Below are 13,965 nucleotides of genomic sequence, written 5' to 3' on the forward strand. Positions count from 1 at the left end.
AGTACAAAATCTGTCAAGGCTCCATCTGCGACTGGGTATCAGAATATCACTAAGAAGCTCTGAGGAACAGAGTTCATTCCAAGTCTAACACATAGAGCATTTTGGTCGATGAAATTAATTCAAGCAGGGAGAAATGAGAGCGCATACCATGAAAAACTCTGTTCCTCCACTGAGGATCAAAGAAAAGAAGCATCTCTGTGTGTGGTCTTGGGTTTGGTGCACAAAGCCATGCTTAAACAGTAAAATAATCAGTGTGCTCATGTCTCGTTTTGATAGCCAGCTGCTCCTCTGAGGAGTGCCCGGGAATGAGGGACCTCTGGTCCTGACAAGATCAGGACTCTGATTACAAATGATTGTTGCAAAAAGCAAGGTTTACAGCCAGCTACCTGGAGTAGTATGGAAACAAAATTATAGTCTCCACCCTGGCCTTGAAAATCTCTCTACAAACCTGTTTATTTCCTTCTGAATGGGAATATATAAAGGCTGAGGACACTTATTTGTAGGCTATTTTTATATCTCCTCTTCAGGATCTGAATCTTGCATATTAATGAACTACAGGAAACAGGAAAACCAAACATTAACACCATTCTAATGCAGCATACTATTTTTCTTTCCCTTTTTTTTAACTGTTAGAGTATGCAAATGTTCAGTTAACTGGTCCTCATGTTTTCTCTTTATTGAATTGCTTTCACTATGGCAAATAAATATTCATAAAGAAATGTGGACAATAAATCATTTCAAATAGTTCAAAGCCATTTTCTTTCTAGACTGCATATATTTTCAGCTGTAACTTGCCTTTAATATTTCATTCAAAAGACAGACTTGTAGAAGGACAATAGAGATAATGTGTCAAGTAGTAATTAAAACAGGGAGTAATGATTAAAACCATTTTGATCTACATTCTGCTCTGCCAGATTCATAATCTCCTGTGTTTGTTAGGATGACATTCTACTTGCTTTATACAGAAACTCAAAATAAACTTCTGTTTGAAGACACTGCAGAAAACAAAAGATTTCAATCCCGAGCTTGTGGGGCCCAGAGCCCTTCCCAGCTCTGGAGTTTAGGTGTATCTTCTGTACCATCCTAGCAAGAGAAACTCAAGCAGGCACTGTCTTTCCTGCTAATATTGTGACTTCTCTGGGAAGCAGATCCAGATGCAGAGCAGAAGACATGGAAGGGCCAGCCCAGTGTGTACAGGTAAATGTCACCTGTCTCACCATTTAGATTTAAGCTAAGAGCTTCAAAAATGCCCAAAGAAATGAAATTTAAAGATCTGATTAACTTATACATTTAGGGAGCTTGGTTCAAATTCAAGTAATAATTATGGTCCTTGTCTCATTGTATGTTTTGGCTGTTAATGCACATATTTGGCCCAAACTCATTATCTTTCCTGATATGTTGCTGACTTTAGGCCCTGATTCAACAGAGCACTTACATAAAGACTTAAATAAATTGATTTAGGAAAGCATTCCTATTTGTGTTTAATCTTGGGCAGACATTCAACTTTCAAATCAATAGGACTTATGAAGAGCCCTGACCTTTGGGTCTAAATATTTGCCAAATCAGTGAACTGATAGAAATATATTGGAAAAGATACATGTCTAATCAGAATTTTAGTCTCTACTTTCATGGATAAATACCCATAGATAACACATTATTCTGCTCAGGAAATCCATTTAATAGAATTTATCAGAAAGCCTTAAGTCACATTTTCTGTTTATGTCAAAAATACCAGATGAACAGTGTCATTCCTTGATAGTGTATCTGTAATATTCTTCAAATAAATAAATAAAAGTCAGCAAAAGTGCTGGCACAAAAGGGCATTCATAATTATTTACCAATTCCTTCTCAATTGCCCAGCATGTGGCAATCCTTTGGAGAGCAGGAAGGTGAAAGGTGAGACAGAGAGGTTCTGATATCCCACAGACTTGAAGAAAATTGCATATGAATTACCAGGGGAAACTCCTCCCTAAAACCAGCATTTATAAGGGCCATTTATACACACATGGAGAGATCACATATTTTTATTAGAGAATGAGGGCAGCCAGGGTAAAATCATGGATGTTTCTGGTATCACCATGTAGAGGTTATACAAGTGCATCTATAGTCAAATCTAAGAGGTTAGAAGAAGCTGCTGGTAAAATAAAGGATTATATGATTCTATGAAATAAAATAATCATCTTCTTGCTGTTCTTAGAAAAATATTCACACTTTAATTTTCTTTATTATGTTATTAAGAAGGCAAACTGAGGCTGTCAAACATTGTTTATAGAGTGGAAACAGACATAAAAGGGGAAGCAGATTACAACAGGTCCCATCATATAATGTAATTTGAAGAGTGATGAGTATGAATGTCATAAGAAGATGCAGGAAGAATCAATGGGTGCTACATCTCTGAACAACCATAGAGCAAAACTGTGATCCACATTATCCCCCCGGGTTCTGTGGGCAGAGTTGGGGAATAATGCACAAAAAGCAGCTGTTGGGCGTTCACCTGGCTCACACAGTCACATGGATCCATCCTGACGCCGCCTACACTCACTTTGGAGGAGGTGAGTCAGGAGTATGGAGCTGCTGCATTGTACACTCACTGCACACAAGCTCTGGAGCAAGGCCCCTTCGAGCAAGGGGCAGACTGCAAGGGGAAAGCACAAGGGTCTTATCCTCCTCTATGACTCTCATATTACCAAAAAAATACAAATCTCTCTTTTCCATCTACTGTGCCCCAGGGGAGGGGGAGATTACAACAAATACAAAACAATCACTGTCTCTGATAGGCATTTCCATATTTAGTCATGAATTGGAGCTAAATTTGCTAATTTAAGTCACCTGCTCTCAATGAAATCAATTAGTGTCTAGCAGATGCAAAAGGCTTATGGAGCTCAAGGTGAGCAGGCATAGGTTCTCTGTGGATGGAAAGCTTTTTCCAGTGTGGGCAGAGGATCTCTTTAATCGGTTCTTTCTTTACTGCTGAAATTGTACTGCTTTAGTGAACTTCATTCGAGAGGTATGTTTGCAACTGATTTAAAGAGTTTGGGGTTACATATTTTTTTCATCTTTCCTGATACCTTTGCTTAGAGTGTAATAATGTTTTGTATGCTGCATATAACATACAGGTCATAGAAAAAAAATGTTCTCCCCTTGCTTCACTAGTATTTACACTGTTGTATCTTTTAAGGAGCTAGAAAAAGTCATCAGCTCTGCTATCTACCATTATCCTTTTATGCCTATTTGTGTTGTCAGAGTTTTTCTCCTTTTTAACTGATAATGATTACAATTTGTATCTGAAAGTCACTTTGATGAATCTGCCTTTTGACTTTATTTTTTGGTTTCACTTACCAAAGTTGAGTCAAGTTCTGAAATCGATTTGCACTGAGTTTGTCAGAGATAGGCAGACTTCTGAACTTCTGGATGCTTAACTTCATATCCTAAGCAATTTAGGATATGCTTTTTTCATTACCCTTTTTACTAAAGAAAAGACTAGTGTGCTCTTTTTCAAATGTGTCATAATAAGGAACATGTCAAGGCATGCTAATCAGAAGGAAGAAAGTCCTACAGATGCTCGAATTCCTATGCTTTTAGCAACAGTTTTGCACATTCTATTGTAGTTCCCTATGGAGCAAAAGAAGTTCATTGCAGGTTACAATGTATGAACTTCAGACCCTGATGCAGCAGTCAAGCTAATGGCAGATGAAATGTAACACAGATTAGAGTAAATTGATAGGAAAGAAATACTTCTTAATGCTCATCCACAGAAGTGGGGAAAGAAAAAACTTTTCCCACTGCAAGCGTATTTCTTTTTTTCCATGTTTTCCTGGAAATTGTGAAAGCACCTGAAATAAGCAGCGTGTAAAAAACCCATTCACATCTTGCATTGTGTTTGAATAATTTCATTATGTTCAAAGCATCTTTACTGGAACGATGCTTGGTTATGAGTTTTGGGTTTTTTCCTTTCTTTTTAATTTTAATTTTCCAGTCCTCTGCCTTTTCTCCAAGCAGGAGAAGAATTCTAACTTATCGCAGATGTAGTCCAACCCTTAAGACTCAGGATCAATCAGAGAGAAGGTGATTGTTCTCCTTAACATACTAAGATTTACTTTGCTTTAAAAGTCAGCTTTGTGTCCTGCAGACCCATTATTTACTAAAATAAATACTGTAAAAAGCAGCCATACTCTGCTTGAAAATTAACAAAAACTAGCTTGACTTTCTAGTCAAAGATAAACAGCTCATTAGAGAGGAGTAAGAAAACAAAAGGCTCCTGATGCTATGACAGAGTTAAAAGCAAAAGTTCCACATGGGCAATGGGCAAGTGAGCAAAGGGAATGAAGAACAGGTGGTAGAATGGAGAGAAGGGGAGGGGATAAAAAAAAGGTATATTAAAGGCAAAAGCTTAGACTAAAGAAGCGCATACAGCCCCAGGGGTATGCTCGGGGCACTTCAAAAAAGTTACGAATAAAAACCCCTAGAACTCTACTGTGATGTATATCTTGATAAAAGTGGTGGCATCTGTACATTAGAAACTTAGGTGCTCAAGTAGGAATTGAGATGTTATGTATTAAAGCTTGGCCCAAACAGACTCATACTTTGAGTATTTTTCTTTACTCTTTGTATTTGATATGGTAGAATAGCAGCCATGAGCTTAGCTGGAAGCCTCTAGGCTTCTGTGGTGTAGTAAAATAGCCCTAAGAGAGTTGAGATTCTGGACCTAGATGTTCCCTTAAAATGGGACTGGTTTGCCTTTTAAGTTGGCAATAGTTAATTGAGAAAGACTTTAATCAATACTTCATGTGATTTAAACCTGATGCAACCAAGCAGCCTGTCTCTAAGAAACTTTCCAACAGGGGTTTGCAATCTCCCTAGGACTCAATGGTATTTTGATGAATAATATTTCTAGCAGGCTAATTTTCTTGCTAATTATCATCAAACACCTAGACAGACATTCTGCTGTAATAGATATGCTTTGAAAAAAACTAAAAGTCCCTTCAATCATGGGCAAAAGGAAATTAAAAATTCATATATAAAGTGATATAAAGATTTTTAAATCTTAAAGCATGTTTCATTACAATATCTTGGTGCTAAGATACAACATCTAATAGTTGATAGATAAAACACCCCCCATAATTGATTTTGAAATTAAAAGTCACATTCCATGGATAAGAGTCCTAAATTTTATATTAAAAACTAAATTAGGTTGTAGAAATTCTAAATGGCAAACTGTGTTCTGCTCCAACCAAATGTGTTCTGACCAAAGGGATTCTATGAATTTTTGCTTTTGTTGAGTGCTTTATTTCCACTTTAAAAGGAAAAATAAACCCTACAATATAGCTTACCAAAATTCATGGATCTATAAAGAACTTTTGGCATGTAGGTCCCAAGTGCATTCTTCCTATTCCAAAACACTTTGAGGTTACACTTAGTCATAAATGTTTCTAGTCTACTTCTCTTCATTATGTGCAAGTGCTGTGAGATGGAGGAACAGACTTAAAATGAAAAAAAAAATTCTCACTGGAAGAAACAAAAGCAGGTATGTTTCTCTCTGCCATAGTCTGCACCCTTCCAAATCCATCCTGCTGATGCCAAGGCTTGTCCCTCACAGGATCACAGCTACATCTGTAGCGAGTAGTGCTGCAGTACTTGCTCAGCATCACGTTACTCAAGCAGTGCAAAATCAGATGCGAGGAAACTTGTGTTACTAGGATCACTGGCTTTACTGGGAGCAGAGGGGTTATCTTTAAATGGCTGGGATGTACTTGCAAAGCACAGAACCCAAACTCAGAGCTGGCAGTTTGAGGATATGATGAGAGTAACAAACAAGCGTACACCAAACAGATGGGCCAGCCAGGCTGTTACAACGGGGTTCAGCTGCAGCTCTGGCTCTGTGTGTGGGAGCTCCTCAGTCAGGCTGCATTGACTTTGGTATTTACAATACCTTTGCTTGTAGGATTATGATTAATTTCTTCTGTAATTGAGAAAAAAGATTAAAAAATAAAAAGGCCTTTTAAATCCTATGATATTCTGCTCCTTTGAGGCTTATAACAAATATCCAGTGACAGTGATATAGGTTCTCTCTGCAATAAGTGTGAAATTACAAGTATGCATATGTATATGATCTCATTGTCAGTATTTGACAAGCTTAAAAAAAAATGTTTTGGCTATAGAAGCCACTGATGTAGGTGTTATGAGACATATGGGAGGGGTCTTTCAAATTTTTGGAATGCTTGAAGCAGGAATTTGCTGTGTGGGCTAAAAGGACTGTATCTGTGGCCCAGCCAGGTGGAGATCACACCTTCCTAGCTGGCTGTTGTGGCAGTAGTCCACCTAAGCGTTCTGCAAAAAGGTGGAATGCAGCATAGCTAAAAGTTGCCATAGCAATAGATTATTGTGCAGTAAGAATAAAATCTTGGATATGTACAGACTGCAATTAAAGTGATAATTGTTTGAATTTTTGGGAAGGAGCTCTACTGGACGTAATCTTAAAAAACACAAACAAAACCCCCAAAAAACCTAATCAACCAACAGGGGAAAAAAGCCAAAAGAACATAAAAACTTTTATTCATTTGTGTAAGAAGTGGGCAGTTCCACAGCACCATGATTTTTTTTTCTTTTTTTTCTTGTCTCTTGCTAAAAGCTAAATTTGTGTGAGGTAACTGACACCCAGCAAAATACAGTCCTTTTTTTGTCAGACATATCTTTCAGTTTCTGTGAAAATTGTTATATTGCAGAATGAGACTTATACACAATACACAGTAAAGGAACACAAATTTAGGCATGAGATTAGACAATGTAATCTTGTTTTATTTGGTGGGTGAAGACTTTTTTTTATAAATCATGATATGTGTTCTCTAGCAGTAGGAATTTTTCAGTGAAATAAGATGCCATACATTTATGGATAATGTTTGTTATAAAGGGTTAATTTCCAAAAGGAATCTGGTTTAGCTCAGATTTTTTTATATCAAATTGATTCTGCTTGATTTGATGTAGTGATCTAATATGACCTTGATTAAATTAGAGAGAAAATGATGATGCAGACTGTTTGTCCTATTGACAATTGCTACCTTAGGCTAGGCTGGCAGTGAATTAACGTCTTGCCCATATTTTGCAGGGACCTTGGCTAGGAATTAATTTTTTCTATTCACTTTGACCTTGCTAAGAAAGCAATGACTGTTGCTGATTGTAAAGTTAGCCTATTTCACTGGTTCAGAAATAGCTACAGGAACTCACTCAAAACAGTCCAAGACAGATGACTGGCTTGCCATCTTGCCATCAGCCTAGTGGTTCAGCAAGGACATAGGGAGGTACCAGAAGTAATTTATATTATTTGAGCATCAGTTCTCCAGTCAACAGCTGAGATTGTGGACAGTCTTTATACATCATCTCACACCAGCAGTTGGGGGCTACAGCTACATCTGAGATTATAAGTGGAAATTTGTTTTCTGCTATGCAGTGTAAAGGTCCTGGGTAAAAATCATCTATCTATACAGCAAGGTAGGGAAGAGATTTTCTTGAACTGTCCCATGGAAGACCTGGTTAAGTGTTTGTTTCTTCTGTCCTATTTGATGAAAGCTAGAGAGCAAAAGAAGTGCTGGTTAGAGCTTTGGAAGCTTCTATTTAATTTTCATCTCAAGTACTATGTTACTTTACAGCAAATTTTTATTAACTGTAAAGCAATATTGAACATTTTTTCTTCAGCAATATTTCATTTATTGGCTTAAAGCATTCACATTAATTACCTGTGTCTGTTAGTGCTGATGGCTGTTAAATACTATTATAAATTTCAAGTTCCAACTGAGGTTTGTTCCACTGAGCACTGTAAAGGACTGCACAGGACAATAGCCTCTACTAGAAAATTATTTTAGTATATAGTATTTTAGCTGTGTTTCAATCTTGCAATAGGAGCAATACATTTCACTGTGTGTATGGCGACAACTGCTGAACAGAACAGTGAAAATTAATCTTTTCCATGTAAAAGGAACTCTGTAGGAAGCAACTTGCAGGCATGTAAAGAGTATGGTTAAGAATGTGCAGAGTCCTCTTAATGTTTACATACAACACTGGTGGAGGGAGGAAAGGTTTGCTGTTTTAATGGCAACCCAGTCTGTATTGAAGTCAATAAGGAAAGAGAAAACATTGGTTTTTGTGTACTATAATACCTAAATGGGAAGATGTCTAAGAATATAAAACTAGTATGTGTTTTAACACAGCTAACAACTAATGTAAATTGTAAATCATCATTTCTAAGCAAGAAATGACGTACTACCTCTTTATTTTTGTTTGGCTGTTTCTGTTAAAACTAAGATTTCTCTGGTAAATCTGCCCACCAAGCTGACTTATGATGAGACTATCATACAGCCCCTATCATTTGCTATGGTTTTCTTTTGTAGTGCCCTCATTAGTGCTTTAATAATAGATTTTGCAATGATTGGCAGATTTTTTTTTGTTTGGTCACAGTGCATAGTTGGAGGCATTATAAAGGTACTAACCAAGCCTAAAACTGCTGCTGTTGGTCAATGGGCATTACCAAGTAAGGCTGGTGTCATGTGAAAAGGGGAGACTTCCTCAACCCTTAGCGTGGGGAGGTTTACTTGATTCTTAGTGTTTAATTTGTTTGTCAATGCCCCAGGAAAGCTGAGACCCTCAGAGCAGTACAAAGCCAGCACATCAGTTTAGCAATTCTGAGGCTTAGCAATAAATATAGAATTTGTCTACAGATGTCATCACTGGAGACTGGAGGGGAGAAAATGGCCAGATTTTTCCATCCCCTAAAATATCCTAATGAAACATTTCATGGCATTTAAATAGGAAAAAATATGCCGAGCCAGGAACAAGTCTTACTTTTTAGTATTTCTTTGAATTGCATGGTAGTGGTTATCATAAGATGTTTGTGGTGTGAAAATACGTGGGTTCATTTTTCCTAATTCTTTTTCCCCAAAATGATCATGTTGAAACTTGTGGTCCTTGCTACATCTTAGAAATTATTAAGCACTTTAGGAAACAAGCTTTTGTTTACACTGATACAGATGGCTGGAATAAATTAGTGGACTCACTAAAGAACAGCTCATTTGTAGTTTTAAATGCATTTGGGCCCACATGGTGGCCATTTTGTTACTTATTCATCTATTTGTGCTTTACAGTTCCATGCCCAAAGGCTATGTCTGACTAATGGTTAGAGCTTCCTCCTAACAGAATTTATAATTTTGTGTCTCTCACACCTAAAGAGCATTGGTACTCTTGCACTGTGCCACACCCTGGGTGATCCTGTAGCTGCCCTCTCTGAAGAGCACTGAGCACTGAAGAGTAAATCCAGTTGCAAACAAGCAGATTAGAAAGGCAGTGCACGTCTTCACTACTGTGAATATTTTAAGTTGAGCATTTTCCCTAAATTGGTGAAGAAATGCACAAAGTTGTAATTACAGACTGCAGCATCAATGCTGCTATTTGGGAGAGGTAGTCAGAGCAAGCTTCCCTAAATTAAGTCTTGAATTCAAGTCCTCCTGTGTTGGATTAGGATGGGTGAGGACAAATGATGACATAGTTACTCTATGGCTCTTCAGACCCTTTCAGAAACAGGGCAGTTAAACCTCTCCCTTTCATACTTCAACTTTTTCATGTGTAAACACTTGTTTCCTCCTTGACACCAGTACACTGAAGACATGCAACATAAATCTCCTGTTGATGAATCTGGCACTGGAATCAGCAGCAATACTTTCAGCTTTAACAGTGATTTACCTTGTCCTGTTAAAAGTCACCACCACTGCTATGACTCCTAGTGTAAGGGAAAAAAAAATCAAAATAAATCTGAGAAGTTGTTGTGAGCCTTCAGAAGCAGCTTGTATTCTTCATGGCATTTTCTTGCTAATCCCATTTCTCTTGGACTATGTGCATTCTGGATATATCACTTTTACTTTGAATTTGTTTAAGCCAAACTAAGAGGGCAGAAGCAGAAAATAACTGAAATACAAATCTTTGCACTGTCATAAGTAGTAAGAAGGTAAAATAGCAATTTGGGATCACTTCAGGCTTTCCCAAATCCCATGAATTTGACAGGTGAACATGCTTTTGTGTAATGAGCAATCTGGATAGCTAAATCAGGCATTCCAATGTTGGGAGATGCTAGCTATGAGACTGTAACCATCACTCTTCATCATATGCAATGAGGGAGGAACCTGATCCTGGAATAAAAATAGTGTGGGATTAAAGAGTGCCCACTGAGTTCAAGGTACAACTACACAGCAAATTAAAGTCTGGAATGTCTGTCTCTCTAGTACTTGAACAGATGTGAAGCAGGGGCAGTTTTGATGCAAAAGTGGGGAGCTGCTTGTACCACATATCAGTACATGGAGACCTCTAGGCTCTCTAATACATCACTGCCAGAATTTGAATGCTGAACTTTCAGAGTTTACAGTTTACCCTTTAAACTTGGAGATTAACTACTGCAATGGCTGGAGGAGGGATCCTTTGTTTTAGATGGCAGGTTGTGTTCCTGGAACCGTTTGAAATTGAAGGACATGGCTTTTCTCACCGTCTGCCGCCCTGCCCTCCTTTGCCCTCCCAGTGAGGCAGCCATTCCCAGCACAAGGCTGTAGCTGCTCTGGTAGCTGTGAGTGCCTGGAGCTTTTCTGAGAAAGTTCACATGCAATTATTTCTTTGGCATGTGAGCAAATTTTACCTGAAGAGCACAAGGAACAAAAGGTTAATGGCAATTTTTCAAAAGCCTATAACTCAACCAAGCCTCAACAGCATTTCATGTCAGAAGTGAAAGCTAAGTCTTTAGTATCCCTGCTCTGTTTCTGCTGCTTTAAAAATCCTGCTGGCAGGAGAAAAAAAATTAAAATTAGAGGCTTAGCACTTAATGAAAAAAGCCCGAACTATATCTGGGCTGTGTAACACCTCCAATTAAAATTTCTTATAACTCTACTTTAGAGACGATTAAATATTTGTATTTTGATGAATATTTTGCATGTCTCCCTCTTTTTGTCCATTTCTTTCCTGAAACAAAGTTCAGCTGTAAACACGCTCAGTGCTGATAAAAGCACTATTTGCCACAGCTGAGAATCCAGGCTTCAGATGGGTGATCCACGGAAGGCCAGCTCTCCCAAACTGCTGGGGAGAGCTGGCAAACAGCAGCAGGCTGATACAGACTGGCTGACTGCCATGCTTTAAAGACAGTAAGTTGATTCTCAGCAGAAACATGGAAACAGAAATAAGAGGAGATGTGAATTAAAGCAGAATATGGTTAGGTCTGAGAATCCCTTTCTCTGACCTGTGTGTATTGACAGAGTAAGTTTTGCTTCATTTCAAGGAAAATTTATATTTCCATGAAATCTAAATGGTTTATTGGTTTCACGGGTCAAAAATCCTGTGGGTGTCAGGTTCATTTGAGTTGCAGATTACATGGGGGTAACCAAGAATTTACAACTTGCAGGACAAGACGGAAGATGTGTATAATGGAGAATTCAGTGCCTGCTGCTAGTCTCTTCTATGTAAATGCTCCTTTAGGACAAATGGAGGCAAACTCCAAGTGCTTGGTCACAGAGAAGTTTATTATTTCATGTGCACTGAAATATTCCTTGTGAAAATGACTTGCACCTAATGTACTTGCATATTCAATATAGTGCTGTAGGTCAGGAGCAAACACAACCAGAAAACTCTCCAGCTAGCATCAGACCACTGAGCTGCTCAGCAATGTCAATATTAGTGAAATGAACCAAAGACTCTTGGATTTGTTAGAGATAAGTACTAGCAATGAAGGAGATCCTGCTTCTGATTCTCCTGCCAACACTTCAGCTGCTTTACATGGGTGATTGTAATCAGCAAGAATTGTTATGCAATAGTGCTGAAGCAGAGACTCGAGAAAATATAGCTCTCACTTGAGACACAAAAGACCACAACCTTATTTCTTCACATCTACAAAGGAAGGAGAAAAAAACCAAAACCTTCCACTGGGCATCTCTAAAGTGCTCATTTACAGAGATGGAAAGAAATAAAATAATTACAAGGTAAAGAAAAATTTCCATGCTATTCTGTGAGAGGCATTATCTCTGGAGATGTGAAAGGATAAGGCAAATTCTCTACTGCACCCAAAGGGTCAGCAGTGTCCAGAAGCTACTTACAGTTTTCCAGGCTTTTTGTAAAGTAAATAGGAGTGGGAAACCCTTTTAATTTTTTTTTTTTTTTTTTTTTTATGCTGGACTAAGGAGGAGATAATAAAAGCTAGCTAGAGAAAATAAGTGCTGTAAAGGGAATGAAGAGCAGATCTGGGGTATATTTTAAGAAGGAGAGGAAGAACCCAGGAAGCTGCCTGGCATGCACATTAGAAAAAAAAAAAGATTAGTTTTAAACTTCTCTATCCTTGTGAAATGGGGATAAATGTGCTCTTATTTTGAGGAATCATAGATGTGGCCAAATGAAAGTGCACTGTAAAAACAGATGTTACAGTGTTTGGTTGGCTGGTTGGTTTGGGTGTTGTTGCTTCCCGAAGTGGAGAATACTTGCTTTCTCTTTAGGCTTGTTGCAGTGGGAATGTTTGTTCCCGCGATACCGTAAATATTGTGTTTCTAGTGTTAAACAATTGCAATGTTTGGTAGGCTGTGACCTGGCCTTCGCGCACCACTCCCACCTGCTGGATGGATGCTGAGAGGGGAGTCTCCCAAGTGGGTGGGACGGCTCGCTGTCCGTGGGGAGAAGGGTGAAGGTTCAGGGACAGCCCGGGCGGGCGCTGCTGGGAAGGTGTAACCCTGGGAAGGGTCCACCACTCTTTGCTGGGCAGGACGGTGACCCCAGGCGCAGCAGGGCTGGCTTCAGCCGTGGCGTGCAGGCTGCTCCTGTGGGACTGTCACGAGCGGATAAACACAGCCAGGGTGGCGTTTGGTCCTCCCCGCGCAGTTTCTCGTCCACCACCAGGGATGAGAGGGGCAGGGGCGCAGGAGGCCGGGTGCGCACATGGGGCGAAGCACCGGGACCTTGCGGAGGGCCCAGCGGCGGGGCGCGGCCCCGGGCCGTTCCCGGCGGGGCGGTGTGTGGGAAGCCCCCGAGCAGCGCTGCTGCCGAGCCGCGTTCTCGCCGCTCGGTGGCCGCTGCCGCGGCCCCGGGGAGCGGGGCAGGGAGCGCTGCCGCCCCACGGGGCACCTGCCCTGCCCCGCTGCCGCCCCGCGGGGCACCTGCCCTGCCCGGCGGGGCGGCCCCGGCCCGGCGCGGGGGCGCCCGCCCACCTGGGCGTTGCTGCCCGGGCTGCCGGCTCCGCCTCTTCCCGCTCTCCGCTCCCTTCCACTCCGGGACTGCGGGGAGCCGGGGGAAGGCGGTGCGGACACCATGGCTCGTGTGCTGAGCCGGGACCCGGTGGACATTGAGGTACCCACTCGCCCTGCCGGGACGTGCGGCTGTCACTAGCGGGGAGGGGGCTGTGTCCGGCGGCGCCGGCGCCCGATAAAGTTTGGCTGCGTTAGGAAGTGCCTCGCCGCTGCCCGCCGGCGGTGCCCGGAACCTCGTCCCGCCGCCCCGTTCCGTGCCGTGCCGTGCCGACCAGCCCCGGCACCGGCCCCTGGGGCTGTCCTGCCGCCCGGCAAGCCGCAGCCCTTGCGGGCAGTAGCTGCCGGGGCAGCGCCGGGCGCCCCGCTCCAGCCGTGCCCCTGCCCCCGTCCTCCGCACGGTGAGCGCGGCCGGCGCCCGGCCAAGGGGCGTGAGGGGGTGGCGCCCGGCGCCTCCCCTCTGCTCGCCGCCTCCTGTCACTCCCCGACGAACTCGAGGGCAGGGTGTGATCGAGCCCCGTCTCCCCGGCGAGGTCGGGCTCCCGGCTCTGGCAGGGCTCCTTGGGGGCCGTGACCTGATGAACCTTGGACGGTCTCAAGGTGCGTGGCCGATGGCCTGGGGCTCAGCGTCCCGTAGCTGCCTGTGGGCCAGCGGAGCTGTGCGGAACCCAGCTGATCGCTGTCCTGCCGTGGGTCAGGCTGCGCTCACGGACTGCAGCCA

At 41.7% G+C, this 13,965-nt stretch overlaps 1 protein-coding gene across 3 annotated transcripts in view; it reads left to right on the plus strand.

Annotated features, from left to right (window-relative positions):
• Nucleotides 1-13,276: 13,276 nt before the first annotated feature.
• DPYD (dihydropyrimidine dehydrogenase) overlaps nucleotides 13,277-13,965 on the plus strand; it is a 335,322-nt gene continuing 334,633 nt past the window's right edge. For all 3 annotated transcript variants that reach the window (XR_005956460.1, XM_041483444.1, XM_041483446.1), the window contains exon 1: nucleotides 13,277-13,347. Coding sequence is in view for 2 of the 3 variants with exons in the window: in XM_041483444.1 (XP_041339378.1) it covers nucleotides 13,309-13,347 (39 nt within the window). In the remaining variant the exon portion in view is untranslated. The remainder of the gene's footprint in view (nucleotides 13,348-13,965) is intronic.

Source organism: Pyrgilauda ruficollis, unplaced genomic scaffold (genome assembly GCF_017590135.1).
Source record: "Pyrgilauda ruficollis isolate IOZ18807 unplaced genomic scaffold, ASM1759013v1 scaffold6, whole genome shotgun sequence".
In the NCBI taxonomy this organism is placed as follows: Eukaryota; Metazoa; Chordata; class Aves; order Passeriformes; family Passeridae; genus Pyrgilauda; species Pyrgilauda ruficollis.